At 39.1% G+C, this 24,897-nt stretch overlaps 2 protein-coding genes across 4 annotated transcripts in view; both read left to right on the top strand.

Annotated features, from left to right (window-relative positions):
- Trpc3 (transient receptor potential cation channel subfamily C member 3) overlaps positions 1–9,183 on the top strand; it is a 67,232-nt gene extending 58,049 nt beyond the window's left edge. For 2 of the 3 annotated variants that reach the window (XM_028889834.2, XM_028889833.2), the window contains 2 exons: positions 4,531–4,606; positions 8,354–9,183. In XM_028889834.2, coding sequence (XP_028745667.1) covers positions 4,531–4,606; positions 8,354–8,496 — 219 coding nt within the window. In that variant the 3' untranslated portion in view covers positions 8,497–9,183. Of the gene's footprint in view, positions 1–4,530; positions 4,607–8,353 lie in introns of those variants that run through there. The other variant, XM_028889836.2, reaches the window with a different exon arrangement.
- Positions 9,184–16,301: 7,118 nt separating this feature from the next.
- Bbs7 (Bardet-Biedl syndrome 7) overlaps positions 16,302–24,897 on the top strand; it is a 36,393-nt gene continuing 27,797 nt past the window's right edge. The window contains exons 1-6 of the mRNA XM_028889842.2: positions 16,302–16,495; positions 17,631–17,696; positions 19,140–19,202; positions 19,412–19,587; positions 22,327–22,513; positions 24,297–24,369. Coding sequence (XP_028745675.1) covers positions 16,460–16,495; positions 17,631–17,696; positions 19,140–19,202; positions 19,412–19,587; positions 22,327–22,513; positions 24,297–24,369 — 601 coding nt within the window. The 5' untranslated portion in view covers positions 16,302–16,459. The remainder of the gene's footprint in view (positions 16,496–17,630; positions 17,697–19,139; positions 19,203–19,411; positions 19,588–22,326; positions 22,514–24,296; positions 24,370–24,897) is intronic.

Below are 24,897 nucleotides of genomic sequence, written 5' to 3'. Positions count from 1 at the left end.
ATTAATTCATAAACAAATAAATGATGCATGGTGTCCAAAAAGAACATTGGGTCTATACAAATTTAAATCTAGGTTCTGCATATGAGAGAAATATTTCACTTACCATAATAATCTCCAGTTCTGTTCTTTTTCCTGCAAAAGTTATGATTTCATTCTTCTTGAACAGAACAGAATTCCATCTGTATATATACATTTCTTTATCCGTCCATCTGTTGGTGGACATTTAGGCTGGTTTCATTCCCTGTCAATAGTGAAGAGTACCACAATAAACTAGAATGTGTGGGAATCTCTCTGCTGTGTTGACTTGGGGCCCTTACATACATACCCAAGAATGGTAGAGCTGAATCTTATGGTAGTTCTCTTTTAGATTCTCAACGACCTTCCACCCTGATTTCCATAGTGAGATTAGATGTTTGTCAGACAATAAGAGCACAGGTTAGTTCATACTTGTTCCTGCCTATGTCTTAGGTCTTTTTTTTCTCTGACTTAATCACCTGGAAGAAGCCTGCAAGTCCGTAAGACTGCACATTTAGTAGAGAGTAGGTCATTTGGCTCCTTCTCTCAGAGACAAGCATAGTTTTAATAAGCTTTCCAGGAAGCATTCCCTTCCTTTCACATGGAACAATTAGAGAATGAAGGAGTTATAGGACCCAGGAGTTCTTGTTTCTCAGGCCTTTTCCTTGTGGGTCTGTAAAGAGTGGGAGGTAAATTCAGTACTGATCTGAAGTTCAGGCAGGCCCTTGGGAGTGGTGTGGACCCCAATGTTGGTGAAAACTTGTCCCTAGACAAGTCACTGTAAGGTGACTGGTGTGCTCTGTAACCAGTTTGGAACTTATCATTAATCCAGGAACAATGGGGGGGGGGGAATCTCATTCATTTAAAATTACATCTCACAAATATCTTTTAGAGCAGTGGTTCTCAACCTTCTAATGCTGTAACCCTTTAATACAGTTCCTCATGTTGTGGTGACCCCGACCATAAAATTATTTTGTTTCTACTTCATAACTGTAATTTTGCTACTGTTATGAATCATAATGTAAGTATCTGATATGCATCCTACAGGTTGAGAATTGCTGTTTTAGAGTGTCAAGAATGTTTCCCTAAAAATTTTAATTCGTACATTTATGGCTTCAATCCACTCGCCCCATTTGTAAATCCTGTGTGAGGCAAGGATCAGCTTCTTGGCTTTCCTATAGGATAGTCCATGGCTCAGCACAACTTGCTAATGATCTTTCTCCTATCTTTTTAAAGAGTATTTATTGTTTAATTTATTAGTATTATTATTAATCATCATTTTATTTTATGTGTATGAGTGTTTTGCCTGCATTTATATCTGTGTGCTATATGCATACCTGGTGCCTATAGAGTTCAGAAAAGGCACCAAGTGCCCTGGAATTGGTGTTACAGACCCTTGAGCCACCATGTGGGTCCTGGGAATTGAACTTGGGTCCTCTGCAAGAGCAGCCAGTGCTCTTGATTATTGAGCCATCTCCCCACGCCATTATTCATTCATTTATTTGTTTATTTATTTATTTATTTATTTGGTGTGTGTGTGTGTGTGTGTGTGTGTGTGTGTGTGTGTGTGTTCTACAGTACAAAATTGGCTCTCAATAAATAGTTGGTGAATGAATCATTGAGCTTAACATCTGTCTTTCCTGGTCTGGTGTCCTTTGAGTGGAGAGCCAGACTTTCTCAGAGGCTCGATGAAAGGACAAAGGGAACACTTGTCCTATGTCCTTGCTGGTGGGCACTGTTGGCAAGGTTGGGGTTGGGGCTAGGGTCAGGATCTCAAAGGAGTTAAGTTCTCAGCTACTGGGAACACAGCTTTTCCCTCTGAAGGCCTGTGGTCATAAGGCACAGTGTCTGAGGTATCCTGTGTTCTCTTTGCCAACATTGTTTGATTTAGCATTCTGCTGACCTTGGCCCATTGTCTTCTTGTAAATAGTATATAAGGTGATATACTTATTAATGGACTTACTTGACATAAACGCTTAGAATATGCAAGACCTCCTGGTCCCAGCTGTCTGTCTTCTGTATTTTCTCATCCCCAGTCCTCCCGCCTTGCAGTTTGGGATGCTGATTCCTGCAGGTCTGGGTTGGAGTATGATTGGCGGCACAGGCTTTTTAATAGCATGGGATCTCTGTTGTCAGAGAGCTGCGTTTTTTTCTCTGACACTGGCGTTTCAGATTGCCCTAAACACCCCCTTTTACGCACTTTAATATCTCACAGATTACTTAGCTTCAAATGTTTTACTGCCTTAAAACTTGGGTGTTTTTTTCCATTCTTGCAATGATTACCTTTTAGCTCAGGCTCTCCCACCCCTTTCCTGAATTCTCTTTTAAATGTGGTATTTATATATGTACACAAGAATATGTACAGAACATACTGAATTACGAAGCAAATCATGAATGTGCAAAGCCACGCCCACCTGAGTGACAGCAGTATTGCTTGTTGCCTCTAGTCGGCACTTCCCCTTAGCATACATCTCTGCCAGCATCTAAGAGGCAGTTCATTTCTCAAGTTTGGGTTCCTAATCCTCTTGCTTTTCTTTTCAGATTTAGGTTTATCACATGTAGGAATATTCCAGGAATACATATAACCTAGATTTACTGGGTTCTGAGCGCTATAAGACAGCTTTTTACCTTGTTATGTCCTTTGCAACTGGACGTTTTCATTCATCATCATGCTTCTTTTTCTGTTTGTTTGGTTTTGGTTTGGTTTGGTTTGGCTTGATTTGATTTTGTTTTGTTTTGAGACATGGTCTCACTATGCAGCCCTGGCTGTACTAGAACTCACTATGTAGACCAAGCTGTCCCCAAACTCACAAATGCACCCGGATGCTGGATTTAAAGGCAGGTGCCATTACACCCAGCTTCAGCATCATCTTCTGAAATTCACCCTGTGTGTGTGGCTGTGGTTCATGAATAAGATGAAGGAACACGGAGACCACGCTGGATGAGACTCTGTTCTCCTTGCTTCCTGATGCTTGATGCAATGGTTTGGTCTTGCTGTTTAGGACAGCATTGCTTCTAACTCTTTTGGCATGTCTCTCGGCCACATGTGCAGTAAACTTTCTGTCAGTGTTGGACTTTAGAAGACAACACCAAGTTGTTTCCAAAGTGTCTTGTCCATTTGCTCTCAAGCCAGGAAAGCATCACAGTCTCCATGGCTTCTCCAGCAGTTGTTATTATCAAATGCATGTCCTGTTCATTTTCTTTATTAAATGTCAACCTGCATCTCCCCTTTGTTATGATATGTGTGTCCTCAGGAATAGACTGAAAATGTTTTCTATAAGTTTGTTACCACTTATGATTCCATTTCTGTGAAATACCTAGGTGTATTTTTCCTGTTTAAAAATTCTAATTATTTGAATTTTTGTTTGTTAAAGTTATTTATTTGATTCTAAATTTCTTCTCAATTATAGCAGTTACTAATACTTTCTCCCAATTTTTGGCCTCCTTTTCTATTTTTAAGAATAGTATCTGTATAAGTTCCTAACTCATAATGAAGTTCAGCTTATCGTTTTTCTATATTTAATTAGAATTTTACCTTGTTTTTAAAAAAATATAATCTGAGCCTGGCAGTGGTGGCCTTTAATGCCAGTACTCGGGAGGCAGAGGTAGGTGGATCTTTGTGAGTTCGAAGCCAGCCTGGTCTACAGAATGAATTCCAGGACATCCAGGGTTACACAGAGAAACGCTGTCTCAAAAAAGTAAAACGAAAACCAAAAAATTATAATCTGATATAATGATATTTTTCCTAAAGGTTTAAAAAGCTCCATCTTTCACATGTAAAGTCAACTGGAATTAATTTTTTATACATGGTATGAGATTGGCATCCAAATTAAGTTTTTTCTTATGAATAAACAATTATTCTGTAAGAACATTTATTTTGGCTTGGAAAAATAGTCACAATATGTGTTGCTATGAGGACAAATATGTAATGCAGCAAAATATATGAAATCCATAAAACACTTAATATAACAACAATAATTATACATATATATGTATATACATTCACACACACACACATAAAATTTAAAGGAAAGATACTAGAATGACCTGCCCCCAAATAACAACAGTAACTATGATCTTTGGATGATGGGGTTATCAGTGATATTGTTCATCCCTTTTGTTGTTTTCTCTATTACCCAGATGCTCTGCCTTGACTCTATATTCACTTATTTTTTTTCAAATAGAGAGAAATAATGTTGTGTCTATGGTGTCAATGTTCAAAGCACCTTAAAGAGAAACCATCTGTTGAAAGATAACTGTTGATATCTTCCAATCCAACTTTTAAAAAAAGCCTTTTCCTTCCTGAGATTAAAAAAGAAAAGAACATGTATGCAGGCTATATAGTAAGTTCCAGCAGAAAGTAAGAGAGAACTGGATCTGCACCTCGGGTGATTCTTTGTGGATAGTCATGTAAAGCCCTGCCTGCTTCCATAGTCATGTAAGGCTCTCTGCAGAGTAGACTGAACGTTCTCATGTGTATCGTTGCTGACTTAATTATTTCTTTTTGCCTAACAGCAGATCATGAAAAGACTCATAAAACGGTATGTTTTGAAAGCACAAGTAGACAAAGAAAACGATGAAGTGAACGAAGGTAAGCGTCTCTAGTTGAGGACCACCTTTCTTCCTAGCTAACTTAAGGAAGATGGGGAGCTGAGGCAGGACTATCGATGCAAGTTCAAGGCTGCCTTGGGCTACATAGTGCCAGGCCAACCAGAACTGCATAGCAAAACACTGTCTCTAGGGGGACTGGAGAGATGGCTCAGCAGTTAAGAGCTCTGGCTGCTCTTCCAGAGGACCAGGGGTTCAATTCCCAGCAACCACATGGTGGCTCACAGCTGTCTGTAACTCCAGTTCCAGAGAATCCAACACCCTCACACAGAGATACATACAGGCAAAACATCAATAAAACAATAATAAAAAAATTAAAAAAAAACACTGTCTCAAGAAAAGATTTTTAAGCCCCAAACTATAAATAAGTAAAGATTGGAGGGTAGCACCACAGCACAGATCTAGAGTCAGAAAGAAAAAAACCTGGGGCTGGAGAGGTAGCTCAGTAGTTAAGAGAAAGTTGCTACTCTTACAGAGGACTTGAGTTTGATTCATGTTGGGCAGCTCACAACTGCCTGTAACTCTAGCTCCAGGGACTCCAATGCCTCTGACTTCTCCAGGCACCTGTACTCACTTGCAGACACCTACACACACACACACACACACACACACACACACACACACACACACACACTCACACACACAAAGATATAATTAAAATGAATCTAATATATTTATATATAAAAAAAATAATAAAAAAAAATATAATAAAAAAAAATAAAAATAAAATAAATCTATAAAATATATATAAATTTATATATAATAAATATATAAAAATAAAAATAAAATATATAAAGATATAATTAAAATAAATGGAAGCTCCTTTTCAACCAAGATACATTGCCACTAGATCTGTCTGTCCTGGTAAGAGAAAGATTAACTTAGCCAACACTGTTGATGAATGGGCTTGGAAGCCATTTTCCCGTGAATAAAATGAGTTCCTTTCAAGTCTGAGTCAAACTAGTGAAATATGTTCATAGAAAAAAATCTATTAATATATAATGAAGACTAGGCAAAAATCCTATTATGCTGCCTCAAGAAGGTAGTATTAGAATGGAGTTACAATGTAGAAACAGAAATCTTAACAGTTGTCCCACAACCTCCTTTGGAATACAGAGCTAGCGAGTCTACAGGGGAGGAATCATGTGACTGTACTAGTGCCAAAAATGATCCGCACTTGAATCCTTGCCCCAAAGAGAGAAGTTAGTGAGAACCAAGTTTGAAGAAAGTCCTTTTTTTTTTTAAACTTTATGTGCATTGGTGTAAGGGTGTCAGGTTCTCTGGAACTGGAGTTACAGACTGTTGTAGGCTGCCATGTGGGTGCTGGGAATTGAACCCTGGTCCTCTAGAAAAGCAGCCAATGCTCTGAACTGCTGAGCCATCTCTTCAGCCCCTTTAAGAAAGTTCTTAGTAAGAAAGTTGACTATATAGCATATAAGCATATTATTAGATGAGGTGATTCTTTTTTTAATCTAGGAGGCCAAAGCCCAAGGCTGAATCCTGTATTCAGTGGATTCACAATCAAAGAAAGAGGAACTAGGGATGAAGGGGCTCACTGTGGGAGAACCTTCACTCAGGCCACTAGACTTGTTTCAAACCAGACCACGTTACTCTTCTATTTTCCCATATGCCACAGGAAGCATCTTTTGATTTTTTTTTTTAAATGCCACAAAATGAATCCACAAATGACTGGTATATACTCTTGAATAAGAGTTAAGACTTCCACTGGGCAGTGGTGGCACATGCCTTTAATCCCAGAACTTGGGAGGCAGAACCAGGCAGATCTTTGTGAGTTCGAGGTCAGCCTGGTCTACAGAGCAAGATCCAGGACAGGCACCAAAACTACACAAAGAAACCCTGTCTCAAAAAAGAAATAAATAAATAAAAAGAGTTAAGACTTCCGTAAAATGAAAAGATTTTCATGATGTCTTTAGTATTTTTTTGTGATGCTAAGGATTGAATCCAGGGCTCCATACATGTCAAGGACATGTTCTACTGCTAAGTAACAGTCTATTGGATTTTTTTATATAATAAAAGAACATACATGCTGGAGCATGGTAATACATGCCTGTCATCCCAGCACTCAGGTGTTGGAAGCAAGAGTATCAGGAGCTCAAGGCCAGCTTAGCCTAGCTACACAGTGAAGTTGAGGCTTGGGTTACATGAGACTTTGACTTCGTGACTATAATTATGAATCATACAAATTATACTTTAAAACTATCCTGATAAGATGCTACCCTACAGTGTACCCAATTAGTATATATAATTACTATTTGTCAGTTAAAATAAAGATTATTAATAAAAGGAAATATCCTCAAAGATATATTTTCATGCTATTATATTATTTTAAAAACGGTGAAGTCTGAGTTCTACTGATTTTCAGAATGGATTCTTAGGATCTAGGTAATGTTCTGCCTCTAAATTTACTCCTAATGTCAAGGGCTTCCTACATCACAGTTAAAGAACTCCCAGAATGGTCCTGTTTTCCATCACAATCCGTGTATGCTCAGAGTGCTGCCGTGCTGAATTCTGGGAGCAGCTGGGTTTTAACCTCTAAGTGCTGTCTCTCCTGGAGAGAGGGGAGTCTGCATGCTGCCGTGGTGCATCTCCACGGGCTTCCTGTGCTCCTGACACACTGGTCTCTGTACCAGACAAGCCCAGCCGTGTGTTCATGGCACTACCTCATGAGCAGCTCCCTTTGTAGTCTTCCTTTCTCTTCATCAAATTTGACCTAATTTACTTCTAAGTATTTGCACATTTATTCACTCATTTTTAGTAGAGCAATGGAAGATAACAGATGTAGGTGTGTCAACCCTCCCCCAGAAGGAACAAAAAGACTCCTTGTGTCTAACAAGGGGACGGTGTGATTGTTTTGGGGAGGGGTTGTTTGGTTGGTTGTTTGGTTGGTTTTGGAGATAGGGTCTCTCTGAGTAGAACTTGCTATGTAGATCAGGCTGGTCTCAAACTCAGACATTCACCTGCCTCTGCCTCCCAAATTGGGATTAAAGGCATGCACCATCATGCACTTCAAAAGTGTGATTTTACGGTTTCATCCTATGAGAATGCATCTTAATTGTTTGCTTTAATATTATTAGCAATGTTGTAGTTGGCTAACTCTGTGCTAAGAAAGGCTGGGCTATAACCCAGTGGCAGGGTACTTGCCTGGCCTACACAGGGGTGTAGGTTTGATCTTACACAACAAAAGGCATTGCTTGAAGCTGAATTTTACTATTACAGACACAGAATATCTTTAGAGCTTTTTCAAAGGTTGTTATGCCTATAAAGCCTGGCTTTTCTTTTTCTTTCTCTCTTTCTCTCTCTTTCTTCCTTCCTTCTTTCCGTCCTTCCTTTCTTTCTCCCTTCCTTCCTTCCTTCTTTCTTTCCTTTCATTCTTTGGCTTTATGGGGTTTTGTTTTGCTTTTTTCAAGACAGGGTTTCTCTGTTTAGCCCTGGCTGTCCTGGAACTTGCTCTGTAGACCAGGCTGGCCTCAAACTCCAAGCATTCAGGAGACAGAGGCAGGCCTGAGTGCTGGGATTAAAGGTGTGCACCACCACCACCCAGCTAAGGCTGGCTTTTCTTGAATACCTTAAAGGAGAATTTGAAATATCTACCTTGGAGACTTTGTGAAGCAAATGTATTCAGACTGAGTGGATTTCACTTTGTCTTTTTTTGTCTAAATATGAAGAGCAAGTCACCATTTACACATATTGTTTAATACAAATACTCTAGGTGAATTGAAAGAAATCAAGCAGGATATTTCCAGCCTTCGTTATGAACTTTTGGAAGACAAGAGCCAAGCAACAGAAGAATTAGCCATCTTGATTCATAAACTCAGTGAGAAACTGAACCCCAGTGTGCTGAGATGTGAATGAGGCAGCAACCTACAGTCAAGCTTTGACTATAGCACAAATGCGGGCAATAATATTCCTAAGTATGAAATACTTGAAAAACTATGGTGTAAAGCTCTAGTGTTAACTATGTTTGTCATGCAAAACCTTAAAATTAAGCTAGGTGGTAATGATTTCCATTACATGAAAATGATTTCAGCAATTGACCTCAACATTACAAGCAGTGACATGCTATTGTATTTAGAAGCCCAGTATTTAGGTCACTGACATTTTTGTCATTGTTGTCTTTATATTACCTGGTGGCCTCTAAGAGACTGTAAGCTCCTTGGGGGACAGGGACCATGTCAATCTCATCTTTCTGTTTCCAACATTTAGTGCAGTGCCTGGGACATAGTAGGTGCTTGGTAAATGTTGAAACCAACTGACCTGAACAGCCAATAGCATCGAAGAACAGACAAGAGACCATTGCTATGTAGCATACCCTCTCATCCAAATGCTGAAGCGATTTTTTAAAAATAGAGTTTTACAACCAGCTATGACTTGTTGAGATTTTTCTTAGACTTTTAGGCATCACTGACAATCCTAAGACCTTTGAAACTCAAGTGAAGAATTTGACAGTGAAACAAGCTAATTGAAAATACAGTTATACTACATATTTCAGTTTCATAGGATTGTTAAAAAAACAATCATTAAAGATTTTTCTAAAATACATGCTTGTGTCCTTTCTCTTTGTATTTGTGATTTGATGATGTGAACTTAATAAAGAATTTTTTTTAAGTTGGGGGTTATTGTAGGCTTTATTTTGTTGTAATCTTCTAATGTGTACCTCTGATATTTTAATGCTAAATAAGGTCAACTGACTCCAAGTTTTGTCTTTTGCTCTTTTCTGGGTTTTGGATCCATGGGGAGTATCTTAGTTACTGCTCTATTGTGTGAAGAGACAACATGACCAAGGCAGCCCTTATTAAAGAAACCATTTAACTGGGGCCTGGCTTACAGTTTCAGAGGTTTAGTCTACTATCATTATAGTGGGGAGCCTAGCACTGTACAGGCAGACATAGTGCTGGAGAAGTAGCTGAGAGTTTAACACTCCTGATCCAGAGGCAGCAGAGAAGGACCTTTTGAAACCCCCAAAGCCCACACCCAGTTTCACACGTCCTCCAATAAGGCCACGCCTCCTAATCCTTTCAAACAGTATCACTCCCTGGTGACTACACATTCAAATATATGAGCCTGTAGGGGTCATTCCTATTCAAGCTACCATAGGAATGAAAAGAATGATGCTGTCTATGAAGGCAGGGCCATCCATGCCTTCCATTCCTTTCCTTAGCAAAGAATTTTAATCTTTTCTGCAAACTAGCCGGTGAGGTATCTTCCTGGGTCTTCATTACATACCAAAGCTGAACTGATCATATGCACAATGTCTGTGATTTCCATAAAGGGACAAGAGCCAGGATAGACTGTTAAACCTTTGTATCCTCCATGTTTGAATCTCCCATGAAGTTAGGTTTAGTGTCTTGTATATCTTTAGAGCATTCCTGTCAGATCTCACTGGGACATAAATTGTGATCACATGACTTTCTAGTCTTTTTTTTTTTTTTTGAGACAGGGTTTCTCTGTGTAGCTTTGCGCCTTTCCTGGAACTCACTTGGTAGCCCAGGCTGGCCTCGAACTCACAGAGATCCGCCTGGCTCTGCCTCCCGAGTGCTGGGATTAAAGGCGTGCGCCACCACCGCCCGGCAACTTTCTAGTCTTAAAAACTAACTAAACAAATAATGATACCTTTGCTATTGCATAGAAAGACCTACTAGACAGAAGACAAAGAAGAAACACCAAATTCAGCTTCCTGAACCTCTTATAGATTAATTAATTCCTACCTTGGGGGAGTGAAGAAAAAGACTGTATACATATTTTGCTACAACTACAGAATTATCTCATCAGCTTCTGTTCTAATCTAATGGTACATGTCTTAAAAACTTTCCAAATTTTATGCAATTTATGATGCAGTGCCTCTGAACAGAATAAAACAGTGATTTCCCCTCCCCCATTGTGATATATTGTTATGGTGTCTAAACCAGGATCAAACGTTGAAATGTTGCAAGGTAAAATTTTATTTTATGGCCTGGCCAAACTTGCAGTCTCCTTGGAAGTAGGAGAGAGAAGTGGCCCTGACCAAAACCAGGGGTGCTTTTATGTAGTCAGCCTCTGACCTTTGATTACAAAAGCATAATTTTTGCAGTTAGTAATTTAGTTAGCTATTTTTATGATTACGGGAAAAGTATATGTTGTAGTTTTCTGATCAGCCAGTTCTTAGAACATACCATGAAACAATGAAAACAATTTACAATGTGCAAATCACAAGATTATAGAGGAAGAACAAATAAAAAAAAAAAACCAACTTGACCTTTAGCTTTGGGCATGATTAGAGGAAAACACCACAGGAAACAATATAGATATAAATCAAATTCTAACATGTTTAACTAGGGAGATGAAGAAAAAATGCAGTCAGCTGGCCCTTCACAACGCTCCGGTGTACTGAAACAGACGAAAAGGACTTTCTACAGTGGATGATGCTCTTTTTCTTTTCATTGTCTAAGGTTCCAAATGTCGAAGGCTTTGCTTGTAACTAGGGAACAGAAAACATAATTAATAATTTTCCTAATCGAGATTAGAAAGAAAGTTGAAAACAGCATAAGAGTCTCAGAATCCAGAAATTGCAGAGGTACGAAGATAAAGCCTGTGACTTCCATACCATTTATGTACATGAATTGTTTTCCTTTCTTTTTGTCCATGCCTCCCCATGTAGTTGGAGAGCTCTTGAGATAAAATTTCTCTTTGTTTTCCTCACTTGTGTAAGACTAGCATACTGCTGTTTTCTGTTTCCTCCCTTACTGTTATTGCTCAGGTTAGCAATCGGTTTAATTGTGGTATTTCCATGTTCGTGTCTTTATACTTGGTTCTCATTTGTCTGCCTGCTCACTGCACTCCACATGCCCCTGCTCCCTTCTGGATAGCTTCTTTTCTTCTCCCAGCATGCTGTCTTAGTATTTCATCTTTTCCTTCATAGTTTTGAGTTATTAGTAGAGAACGGAGGTAAGGACACATTTGGTGGGCACTATTTCTGCCCTGCCCCATCCCGTGTGCCAGGCTGCACACCCCAACTCCCTGATACTCCTGAGAAGTTCCCAGCTAGTCACTCTTAAGAGATCTGCCCTCTGCCAAAAGCAAGTAGCTTCCCCTGTGGTTAATGACTGCCTGGATGTGGGCACAAAAGGTTGCCCCCATGTCGAGGAAAGGCTAAACTGTAAGGATTCGGTCCTTAATTGCGTCATCAGTCTGCAATGGCATCCCAGCCTAAAAAGCGAAGCGGGTGAGCCCTCTGTGCGTCCCTCTCTTTCTGCTCCTTCCTTCCATCTGTCCTCTCTCTTCTTCTCTCTCTCCCCCTCCTCCCAATAAAGTTCTAAAAAGGTAACCATGGCTTGTGACTTTCCTCCAGCACTCTCCTCTGTTGGCCAGCCTGTTCTGTTCATGATGGCGGGCTTCAAAAGGGGTAGGGAGCATGCGCAAAGGAAAAATGTATGAATGGAAACAGAAACATGTCGCATTAGTGATGATGGCGGCCGCTGAGTTATTGAAGGCGGGGAGGAACCTGGTTTCAGAATATGGGTGGTTCTTAGTTGACTAACAAAACTAATAGAAGTGTTTAACTTTTCACCCTGCCTTTTCTTACTCCATTTTGCCTGGGAGATTCCTACAAGGAGTCACGCCCCCAACTCTTATTATTTGCTTCCGGAAGTAGACCCAAGGCATAGGTCACTTTGAGGGTTAGTTAAGGATTACTGTCAGAATTAATATTTCTTGGGAGCTTAAAGAGGGCTGTGAGTCAGCAAGCCTTTGCCCTGACATCTGTTGTACAGGCGGAGAACTCTAGAAAGGAGCGTTCAACGATGTGGTGGCACAGTTCAGAGAGGAACACGTTAACAAGACCAAAATCACCCTGTCCAGAAAATGACACTTAGATGCTTTCAGTTAGAGGATTGTCACAGACTCAGGACTTCAGACATGTTTTTTTTTTAAACTTATATTCTGTTCCTTGTTCCTTTCTCAGTCAAAAACAACACTCAGATCATGGTTTAATTAGTATATTTAACAAATTCAATAATTTGTAAAGAAATATGTAAGCCTTTTTTGAGAAATTTCTATTCAGATTGTCCCCCCTTTCTTTTTCATTTTCTTCTTCTTCTTCTTCTTCTTCTTCTTCTTCTTCTTCTTCTTCTTCTTCTTCTTCTTCTTCTTCTTTTCTCCTTCTCCTCCTCCTCCTCCTCCTCCTCCTCTTCCTCCTCCTCCTTCTTTGGTTTTTTGAGTCAGGGTTTCTCTGTGTAGCTTTGGAGCCTGTACTGAACTCACTCTGTAGCCCAGGCTGGCCTTGAACTCACAAAGATCCGCCTGCCTCTGCCTCCCAAGTGCTGGGATTAAAGACCACCGCCCGACCTTGTTTGCCTGTTTTAAAATAGATTATTAGGGGGATTTTGTTGAGAGTTTTTTGTTGTTGCCGTGTGTGTGTGTGTGTGTGTGTGTGTGTGTGTGTGTGTGTACTTCATTATATTGTTGATGCCATCACCTCACAGAAAATATGGCCCGGGAACATGGATTCATGTTGCCCTGTCTGAAGCACTCCGACATGGAAAGGGTTACATGAACTTTTATGGGTCCAGAACTAAACAAAATCATAATCAAGGCATTTGCCAAATGCATCGGTGGGGAATCAGGTATGCAGTTTCTAGATACTATCTGATGACATCCTTAAGTGTGGGGTGGTGGGAGATAATGCTGTTATGTCATACATTTAAAAGTATTTGAGCTGATAGTTGACAGGAAATTAGGTCAGATACAGGTGTGAGAAGAAATAGCTATTAAGAGGACTAAAAAGACACCAAGTAATTTTGGCTGTGGACCTGTAATTCTCCACAATCACAAAGTTCTAATCAGTTGTCCTTGCAGAAACATAGGTGTGGCTTTCTTTTTTTCTCTCTAAGGAATTCAGTTCACAATATATTCTGGATATTAACCGTTAACGGATTAATCATTTACAAGCATCCCCTGCTGTTCTCTAAATTGTCTCTTTACTCTTTTCTTTGCTTCCTCTCTGCCCAAAGCGTCTCGGCCCCCACAATCCCATTTGTCTGTTTTGCATTTGTTTCCTGTGCTTTTTGGATTTTGTCCTAAAAATCATCGCCTATATCAAAAGTCTTGGTGTATTTCCCTTGTCTTTTCCCCCTGTAGATTTTTGCTTCTTTGTTTTGAGATTAGATCTCTGTGTATACTTGACTGTCCTGGAACTCACTGTGTAGAGCAGGCTGGCCTTGAATTCACAGGTTTGTCTGCTTCTGCCTCTGAGTGCTGGGATTAGAGGCGGGGGCCACCATGCCCTGCCTTGTCCTGTAGTTTTATAGTTTCAAGTATGATAGTCATATCTCTGTTTTCAGTTGGTTTTTGTGTAGGGTTGGAGATAAGAATCAGGTTTCATTCTTGTGTGTGGGTATCCAGTTTTCCTGACATCATTTATTAAAGAGTTTCTGTTTTCTCTAGTGCTGTTTTGGGCACTTTTGTTGTTGATCAGTTGGCTGTAGATGCTTTGGATTATTTCTAAGCCTTATGGATGTCTTAATAGTATTAATTCTTCCAATTCAAAAATATGGGGTGAGGTTCGTGTGTGTGTGTGTGTGTGTGTGTGTGTGTGTGTTTCAATTCTTTTATTAGTGTTATTCACATCCTTTTTGTTTGTTTGTTTTTTGAGACAGTGTCTTACTGGATAGCCCTGGCTGTTCTGGAACTTAATATGTAGACCAGGCTGTCCTGGAACTCACAGAGATCCCACCTGCCTCTGCCTCCTTAGAGATGGGATTAAAGGTGTGTGCCACTACACCTGCATATTCACATCCTTAATAATTTTTTCCTTAAGCAATTTATAGTCATGTACCATCACACCCAATTTATACAGTGTTGGCAATCAAACCTAGCTAGGGCTTTCTGAATACTAGGTAAGCACGCTACCAACTGAGCCACATCCTCAGACCCCCTCGGCAATTTATTTACTTATTTTGTAACAATAGTGGTGGGATTGCTTTCATTATTTCTCAGAAAGTTTGTTATTAGTGCACAAAAATGATGGTTTTTTTGTTAATTTTGAATATCTTAATTTTGCCGACTAAATGTATTAGTTCTAACACTCTTAGTGAAGTCTTTAGGGCTTTCTATGTATAGATCATATTATCTGGAAAGAGAGACAATTTAACTTCTTTTCCTATTCGGATACTTTTATTCCTTTCTCTTCCTGACTGCTCTACAGTGCAGCACAAGAGTGGCAGAAGGAAGTGTCCATCCAGATCTTAGAGGAGGTACTTCCAGATCCCCCTTCATTTTGACATTGGTTGTGCGTCATATAGCCTTTATGATGACACATGCTGTTTATACAATCAGATTTGTTCAGAGCCTTTGTCACAAAAGGATGCTGACATTTTATTTTTTGTTTTTTAAGGCAGGTTTTTACCATGTTGCCCAGGGCTTTTAATTTGTGATCCCCTTACCCAGACCTTTGAGTAGCTAAAATGACAGGTGTGTATTACCACATGGAATAATGCGTGGCTGGAATGATGTCTTTGATGTGCTGTTGGAATCGTTGCTAGTTTTGGGGGGAGGGTCATTTTTGAAATTTTTACATTTTTGTTTCATCCGTGATCTATATTTAGAGTTTTCCCTTTCCTTCCTCCCCCTCCTTTTTTTTTTTTGTTTCTATTTTTAAGTTTGAGAGAAAATAAGTTTATTTTTGCTCACAATTCTGGTACATGCTAGTTGGAATGATTACATCTGGTGAACGTCTTTTTATTAGCAGTCTCAGGGTAACACAAGGCATCACATGGCAAGAGGCTGTGTGTGTGTGTGTGTGTGTGTGTGTGTGTGTGTGTGTGTGTGTGCATGTTTCTCTTGTGCCCTTGCCTGATTTTGTTGTAAAGAAATACTGGCCTACGAGAGTTTGGAAAAGTCCCATCCTTTTTAATTTTAGGAAATAGTTTGGGGAGAAGTGGTGTTTTTGTTAGAAGTTGCTTCTCTCTTTAGATGTTATTGGTTTATTCAGATTTTTCGTGTCATTACTGTTCAGTTTCTCCATTTATTCTGTTGTTTCAAACTCATTTCTTTAGCATTAATGTTATGTTTCGATTTGATTTGTTTGACCCAGGGTCTTGCACTGTGGCCCTGTGGGTAGAAGGGTGGGTGGGGGATGGGAGAAAGGGAACTGGCAACATGGCCCAGCAGTTAAAAGCCCTTGCCACTGAGTGAGTTCTATTCCCAGACACGTAGGGTAGTGGGAAAGAACTGACACCTTCGACATGCACCCCCCCCCACACACACATTAAACAAATACATGAATACAGTTTTGCTTTGCTGCTGTTGCAAAGGACCCCAGGTTTGTTTCTCAGCAAGCACATTCCAGGCCTGGCCTCCTCTGAAGGCAAGAAGCATATGACGCACATAAGTACACGCATGCAATTCTCATATGCACACAAAATAAAAACAAATCTTTGGGAATAAAGTTTGTATGCCAACGCCTAAAATAAAGAACCAGAAGTGGAACAAGGCACAAAAATCTATGACGAGCTCCAGCAGAGCTGAAGAACTTAGGTGGCTCGCCCGGCAGCTCAGAGCTGGGAGGCGGAGAACGCGCCCTGGTTGCCCTGGAAACCGGCTTCGGCCTAAGGACCGCCCCCTCTGCCCCGCCTTTTCTGTAGCTCACAGTCCAGGGACCGCTCTCAGGGAGAGGGCGGGACTCGACAGAGAGCGCAAACTGGTCACGTGTCGAGCTGCAGCTGGCGTTGCTGGGCGCTGCTGCCGACGCAGGCTCCTGGGTCTGCTGAGTGGCGGGCTCTCTTCCGGAAGGCTTCCAAGCTTCCAGGCTGGCGTGCCGTCTCAGCCCCCCTGTGAGGCCGTCATGGACCTGACTTTAAGCCGGACTGATTATCTCCAGGTAAACCGGTCTGCGGGCGCCCTCCTGGGTGGACTTGTAGCTGCTCTCCGCAGGCCTGGGGGAGCAGCGATCCCTCCAGGCCCTGGTCCTAGGGGTGTTCTAGCTGCTCCCGGTGGCCTCGATTGCCCTGTCACTCCCCCTGGGGCTGACCACACCAGCCATATTCCAGGAAACCATCACAACCCTATTGAGCTTACTAGATCTTCATAAAAGTTTACCCCTAGGTAGTAAAAATGAAGAGTCAGGGACCCAGAGAAGGTAAGACATTTACCCCGTAGTCAAACATTAGGTAGTTGGTATTTGAATCAAAGTGTGGGACTCCAGAGCGGGTATCCCTGCGGTGCATGATTACTTCCATCCCTAAAACCATCTCTTGAGAGTTCGTCGTGGTACAGACATTGGCATAGTTTCCCCGGGGGCTGGGCCAGGTACTTCACTTTAATGTCTCATGGATGCTGTTAATATCTCTTAGATGGGTCCAATTAGTCACCATCTCCACGATACCTTTAGCTTTGGTTGATGGGCCTACAACCTCCATGTTCAACTTACCCCAAGCCATGGTTCGAGGCACTTGACAATATCAAGCTAAACAGATTGTTTAAAACACTGTGCTTAGAAATTCAGAATAAAGTCATATCTGTACTATATTCAGTTTTTCCATGACTGGTTGTTTTTAAGTTCTGGCCCACTTCTGGTGACAGCTACCTCTGCTGAACAAGTCATGCATGCTGCTTTCACACACACACACACACACACACACACACACACACACACACGGTACCTTTTGTAAAATAGTCATTGTCTGTTACACTGGATGTTTTTAACATTAGTATGAATGTCATTTCAGCAAAAGCCCCCTATTTTTAGTCACTGAAAACATTTTCTGAAACTCTTTACCAGTAATGTTATATAATTTTTTTAAACTTATTATGATATGTTTTAGGTTGTTTCCTGTATTCTGACTTTCTCTGACGTATTTAATTAGTAATTGTTAACTGATAAGAATATATATCTCAGTGAAAAAATTAAAACTCACCATGATCTTGTCTTTTGTTCTTTTTAAATTTCTAATGTAGTAACTTCAAATTACAGTGCGTCAGAAAACATTCACTAGTTGCCTCATCTGTTTCCTTAGGTGGGAGTGACCTCTCAGAAGACGATGAAGTTGCTTCCTGCCTCAAGACAAAGAACTATACAAAAGGTGCGGTCGGTAGACACTGACTTCTCCACCTTCTCTGGGCTCTGACAGGGAGGCTCATTCTGCCTTCCTTATTGGTAAACTAGTGTGTAAAAAGTGCTAATCTCAACGTGGAAATGAGGATCTTTAATTTGAATGGAAGTTGAGATATGAACAAACATTTGCAGGTAGCCATGTTCTTGGACACTGATGTATTGCAGACCATTAGTGAGTTGTGTAAAGACCATACATCTTGATAAAGCCCACACATCTTAAGCTTCAGTTGTAGTTCTGGGGGGAGAGTTGTTTAGCTCTGCAAAAACAAAACAAAACACTCCATTTTTTGGGGGGGGGTGGGAATAATTCACTCTGTTTACCAGATTGTGTATATAATATATGGAAAAACAAATGCAAAATACAACAGAATATTGGTAAAGTAATTTCTTTAAATCTTCCATTTTGTTATTTTATTTTATTTATTTTGTTTTTGAGACAGGTTTTCATATGGCTGAGGCTGGCCTTGAACTCTTGATCTTCCTGCCTCATCATCAAAAGTTCAAGAATTGTAGGCATGTGCAATCACGCCTGGCTTAAATTGTCTCTTGTTGTTTGAATTATTGTTTTTAATGTTGAACTATGTATTAACTTGGCTTCTTATAGACATGAACCAATTATTTTTGTAGGATAGTAAGCTATTTTAATAGTTGCAAAGTAAATGTATTATCTTGATGTATTAACATCAAGATGAATTTAGAGGGTTTTTTTTCTTGACAAACATACTTAAATGTATTATTTGACCTTTGGCTACATTTTTGAAGTGATTTGAATAAGGGCAGTTCCTCCAAATAAGACATTTATATATGTGAGAGAAATCTGACATTTTAAACAGAACTTCAGGAGAATCAACTGATTTCTGATTATTGTTTATTATATTCAAGATAATGACAGCTCAAAAATTTTACTCATTTAAATTGTTGAGAATCTGAAAGAACTTATTTATGCTATACCAGTACTTAACAATATTAAATTTAAATCTAAGAAATATTTAAAATATTAAAAAATGAAACTCATCATGTTTACATGAAAACCATATTTTTATTAAAAGTGTATTGTCAAAATAGAAGAATTTAGAAATAATAGTGTATTAGTTTTTTTTTTTTTTTTGCAAACTCTTAAATGTGTGCCAAAAGCAAAGGTAGATGGTTTCTCTTGTCTTTTCTGCAGTCTGTTGTGATGTATTGTTTTGGTTGCAATACCTAGAAAAAAGCCTCATTAAATCAGCTTACATGGATATATTGTTGAAAATAAATAAAGATGATTAAGTAGCTTTTTCAGATAACTATAAGTTTTGACTCTGTCTTTAAATTTGATGAGGTTTTTTTGGCTATTCCTGCAGTGTATAATCTGAGGCACTGGTGAACTTTTCACCATGACCATAAATGTACACTCTGACTCCCTCTATTACAGGCGGTTGTTGGAGATCAAGACGGTGTAGTGATGTGCTTCGGCATGAAGAAAGGAGAGGTGGTGGTGAGTGGCCCCGTCTTAAGGCTGCACTTTTCCCAAAAGACAGATGCACTACTTGCTGAATACTCCTAAGTGAAAATATTCCTAAAATGTAGAAATGGAAAATAAATTGTTACATTTTATAAGTTTAAAAATTATAGCTTTTATCGTAAAGGAAAATGTTTACAATAAGATAACTTGTACACAACTTTTTCCTCAATTGGTTTTTGCAGCCAGTGTTCAAGACTTTGCCAGGGCAGAAGATCTCAAGGCTGGAGCTAGGAGGGGTTCTTAACACGCCCCAGGAGAAAATCTTCCTTGCTGCAGGGTCTGAGATTAGAGGCTTCACAAAGAGAGGAAAACAGTTTCTCTCCTTTGAAACAAACCTCACGGAAAGCATTAAAGCTATGTATGTTTTATTCTCTGTCGAGTTTATGTATGTATCTATAACTCATTGGGTTGGTGTAAAATGTCTGATTAAATCATTGTACACTAGTAGGTTCCCTGGAAAATAAAACTGGCTGCAGGTATTTCATTGGTCAGAACCTGGAATCAATGCAGAGTTGACTGGCTGTTGTAATGTTTTCAATGATTTAACTTCACAGTATGCATGTGTGTGTGTAGACACTCACATTCACTTTTGGCTTGAGGGGCATTTCTAAAAGTATATTTTGTGTTTTTAATGGGTACATAGTAATTGTGTGCATTTATAGTCATAGTGATATTCAAGACCTGTACATGGTGTGTGGTGTCAGATCAGGGTAATTAGCATATTTGTCACCTCTGACAGAATTTATTGTTGGGAACATTCTAAATCCTCTCTACTAATTATTTTGAAGCATAACTTGTTGAACACATTCAGTTTTCACTGCCTGGTTGGTTCATTTCTGATTATGATCATGATCAAGGTATATGTAAAAAGTTAAAACAAAAAACCTCTCTAGATATAGATAGAATAGATTCCTATTCCTCATTGGTAGCTAGCTCTCATTTTGAGGTAGCAATATTATGTTAAAAGGCTGACCAATACTTGAATGTGATGCCTCCTGTCTGTAATCCCCACACTTGAGAGACTCAGGCTGAAGGTTGTGAATTTGAGGCCAATCTGGGCTGCATAATGAGTTCAAGATCAATGTGGGCTATAGAGTGAGACCTGGTCTTAAAAACTAAAAGACAAAACAAAGGCCTGGCCATTAAAGTTGATGGCCACTAATGGTTGGAATTTCTGGTGAATTGGGTAAAACTAAATGAAAAATAAGTGACTTTCTGGTGTAAGAAATTTCACAAATAAAAATTTAGATTTTTTTTTTCCTACTGAGAGATAGGGGAAGAGGAGGAGCTAAAAAGATGTATGTGTGGGCATGCATGTGCTCTGGTCTATGTGTGGAGGCCAGAGGTCAACTTTGTAGAGTCATTCTCCTATTTGAGACTGAGGAGAGTTCTGGGGAGAGAATTCAGATCATCAGGGTTGCATGGCAAGCTTTTTATCCTCTGAGCTATTGTCAGCCCTGAAATTTTAGTTTTTGAGCTATGGGGGCTAGAGAGGCCTTAAAAGTCATCTAATCCAGACTCTATCTATCTATCTATCTATCTATCTATCTATCTATCTATCTATCTATCTATCTATCTATCATCTATCTATCTATCTATCTATCTATCTATCTATCTATCTATCTCTATCTCTTGATTTTTGAGATAGGGTTTCTCTGTGTAGCCCTGGCTGTCCTGGAACATAGTCTGTAGACCAGGCTGACCTCAAACTCAGAGATCCACCTGCCTCTGCCCTCCCAAGTGCTGGGATTAAAGGTGTGCACCACCGCCACCTGACTTCTAATCCAGTCTCTTAACCCTGATAACCCAAGACCTCTTGAGAAGCCTAATGGTAGATGCCTCACATTTGGTAATCAGAGTAACTAGGGGTGGCTTTAACATTTCTTCCTTTGCTGTGATGCAGCCAAGTTGGATACATAGCCAGAGGCCTTGTTTGAAAACTAGTTCATGCCATCTCTCTATATAGTATAGGCAGATGTTGTGTATCATTCTGTGCAGTGCATAGCATTTCTCTCTATAAGACAGATGTGTATGTCATTCTATGCAGTACATAGCATTTCTTTATAAGACAGATGTGTGTGTCATTCTATGCAGTGCATAGCATTTCTCTACAATAAATAGATGTTATGTGTCATTCTATGCAGTGCACAGTGTTTCTCTATAGTAGACAGATATTATGTATCATTCTATGTAGTGCGTAACATTTCTCTTGATTGTAAGGACATTTAAAACTCTGGTGAAATGAGACAAGAATTCAACATCAATAAGTGAAAATAATTTCAAGTGGTTTAACAAAAATATAATTTGTTTGAAATGCCCTTGTAGATAAAGAATTTGAAACTTGCTATGATTATTAACTGAACTTTGTTAAAACAATTATAAATGAGCTTATTTTCAAGATAACATTCTAATCATTGTTCACCATTAACTTTAAAGTCAATCCATGTGAGGTGTACTTTTCTAGGCACATTAGTGTGAAGCTAACTCTGGAGATGAAATTACCCAGGCTCTAGTCTGTCATTTACAGTATGAGCCATTAGTCCTGTTAACATTTTGCTATTCACTTACAAAAAGAATAATAACATTCCATGTAGGAAGGAGCATGAGTGCTAATGTACTAATTTGGGTATATCAGTTCGGACAGCGCTTGGCACATGGTACACATTTAAAAAGTTTCTCTTTTGATAGTGTTTTGAAAAAACAGACAAATTAACATACCTGTTCTTTATTCTTCTGGGCTTTTCAGTGAGAAGCCTAACTTATAATCTTCCTTTGCTGCATTCAGAGTCAGAAGTGTTACATCAAATGACTAGAAACGAAAGGGGCATAGTTTGTACCTAGAACCCCACACTTAGGAGGTAGAGGCAGGGTGACATGGTCCACGGCCATCTCAGCTACTAGAGTGAGGTCAGAACAGCCTAGCAGAGCCTGTCTCCTGTTCTCCTGTCTAAAGAGGAGGGATAGAAATTAAGTGGGGGAAAGGGAAAAAAAAATTCATCTATATAAAATGTAGTAAACTCTTTTCACCTCTAAAAGAAAATCAGTTCCCCATGCTTTAAAATAGAAACATCCTAAATTCCTGTTTGAATGTCCTCAGGTACATCTCCGGCTCTGACCTCTTTCTCAGTGCGAGCTACATCTATAGTCATTACTGTGATTGCAAAGACCAACATTATTACCTTTCTGGGGACAAAATCAATGATGTCATCTGCCTTCCTGTGGAAAGGTTATCTCGAATGACACCAGTGTTGGCCTGCCAGGACAGGGTGCTCCGCGTTTTACAGGTGATGTCCTTTGCATTTTTCAATCTTTTCATTATTCAGGAAATCATTATGAATTCCTCATGCTTAAAGTTTCTTTAATGACTCCTTCTTTAAGTATCCTATGTGAAGTTGAATGTGAGAAAATATTTTACATTTGATAATTCTTTCGTACTTCAGGCAAGTTGCTGGGATCTTTTGAAAGTTTTTAGAAAATATATAGGGAGGGAAAAGGCTCATTTCTGCTTCCCTGTCCCTAGTCCTGAATGCAGACCATCAGAATGGAGCACTTCATACAGAGAACTATTGTCAACACTTTCCCGACTTCGCTCCTTCACGACTTTTCTAGTCCTCAACATTAAAGGGAGAAATTGGGTAGAAGAGAAGGCGACAGATAATTTGAATTTATCTGTCACCTAATCACAGTATGTAGAATAAAGTACTCAATAAATAATTCATTGCATAAATAAATGGTAGCGTGTTTGCCTAACATGTATGAACCCTTGGGTTTGAAACTCAGTGCTACATAAACCTCATGTTGTGGTACAAGCCCCAAATCACAGCACTCAGGAGGTGGAGGCAGGAGAATCGGAAACCCAAGATCATCCTTAGCTTTGTAAGGAGTTTGAGACCAGCCCAGGATAGATGAGATTCTGTTTCAAAAAAGACAAAGCAGGAATGGGCTAGCATTCAGCTAGAGATTACCTAGCTGGTTTCTAGGGTGCTGCTTTGTTTCACATGAGGCCATCTATATTCTTACTTATCATTTATCTTTTCACGACATGGTAGTAACATATAGTCCCTGTATGGACCAGAACTTGCTATGTAGACCAGGATACCCTCAAACTCACAGAGATCCACAGGACTCTGCTTCCCAAGTGCTGGGATCAAAGGTGTTACCATGCCTGCCTATGTTCTTATTGTTAAAAATAAAAATAAAGGATCTGTGAAAGGAGAAAACTGAACATTTTCCTTCTGCCTTGCTCGCCTCTCCTTTCCTGCCTTTGAGAATACTCCATCCCCTGAACTCGCCTCTTTTACAACTTATAGATGTTCTTTTTTACTGTAGATGTCTGTAAACTTTAAAATGATAAAGGACAAGCATATGGCTCTTTTCCATATTGTAAATCTACATTAAAGTCTTTAAGTGGTTTTAGTCACTGAATTATGTAAGTAGCAAAACTGAAAGAAAAAAAAAGACAACAGCTTGTTTTTGTATCTAAGTAGTAGGTGATTCTGCCTTTTAGCTGGAGTGAGTTTGAGGACTACCAAAAGACAAGGCCAGGATTTCCTTAGGAAGTGACTTTGGGTGTGCTCAGGGTTTTGAAATTATTCTGTCTTACACACCAGTTAACACTAGAGAAGACAGAAGAAATAACACTTGTTCCTGGAGAGCTTTGAAAGAGGTTTACCAGTATATGGTTTTCAGATAGACAGCACATTAAAGATAAAAACTGTTGGCTCCTCTGTCTAGAAGTTCATTGAGTTGTTCGGTTTTTGGATCTGGTTAATTATGGTTTTTTTCATAATAAAGTTCAAATTTAAAAAATATAAACTATTGAAAGTAGAGAATATATTATGTATTTTTCTCCTTGGTGTGTATATATACATTTCATTTTCAATGTGTTAGTATATGTAAAATTATTGACAAATATATTTATATTTATGATCTTTCTTAAAGTACTTTTAAATGTTTTATGAGTTAATAGACTTAGATATTGATGTTTTCCATGATTTCCATATTTTTTTGAAGTTTTATTTGTTTTTTGTTTTAGTTTCAGCTTTTATAATTCTTGTTTTCTTTCAGGGATCTGATGTGATATATGAAATTGAAGTTCCTGGTCCACCGACTGTCTTAGCTCTACATAATGGAGATGGTGGTAATCAGATTTCAATATCACTGTCAGTTATGAGTGTGAAGATTATTAAGTAAAAACAGAAAGATGTGTACAGAATGTAGCAGAATTAAGTGTGTTCACCTCTGCTCACTTGCCTGCTCAGTAATGTATTATTGAACTTCCTCATCTTGAAATTAGATGTAGGTAATGCGCTTTACCTTGTGACCACATGGTGATGATTTTATTCTAATTTCTACAAATCATAACAGCACAGTAGAGGGGAACATTTATATGTTTGCTTCTCATTGATTGTTGCTTTGAGGTAATAAGAGTGTAGACATGAACATCATATAGTTAGGATTCCATAGGAACTACCTGGAAACAGAAGAGTAATGATAGTCTAGCTTTCAGGACCAGCTTTCTTAGAAAAGAAATGCCAGGGAAATGAATCATAGTCAGAAATTTTAAATGTGGTTAAAAGGTATAAAGCCAACATGGGCAAGCATTCTGACATACATGAAATTTATTTTTTTATTAATTTATTTTCTGACATATAAAAAAACTACATAT

This window comes from Peromyscus leucopus, chromosome 6 (genome assembly GCF_004664715.2).
Source record: "Peromyscus leucopus breed LL Stock chromosome 6, UCI_PerLeu_2.1, whole genome shotgun sequence".
NCBI classification, from domain to species: Eukaryota; Metazoa; Chordata; class Mammalia; order Rodentia; family Cricetidae; genus Peromyscus; species Peromyscus leucopus.
The sequence above is the reverse complement of the archived record's forward strand: the minus strand, read 5'-3'. Positions and strand labels throughout refer to the sequence as shown.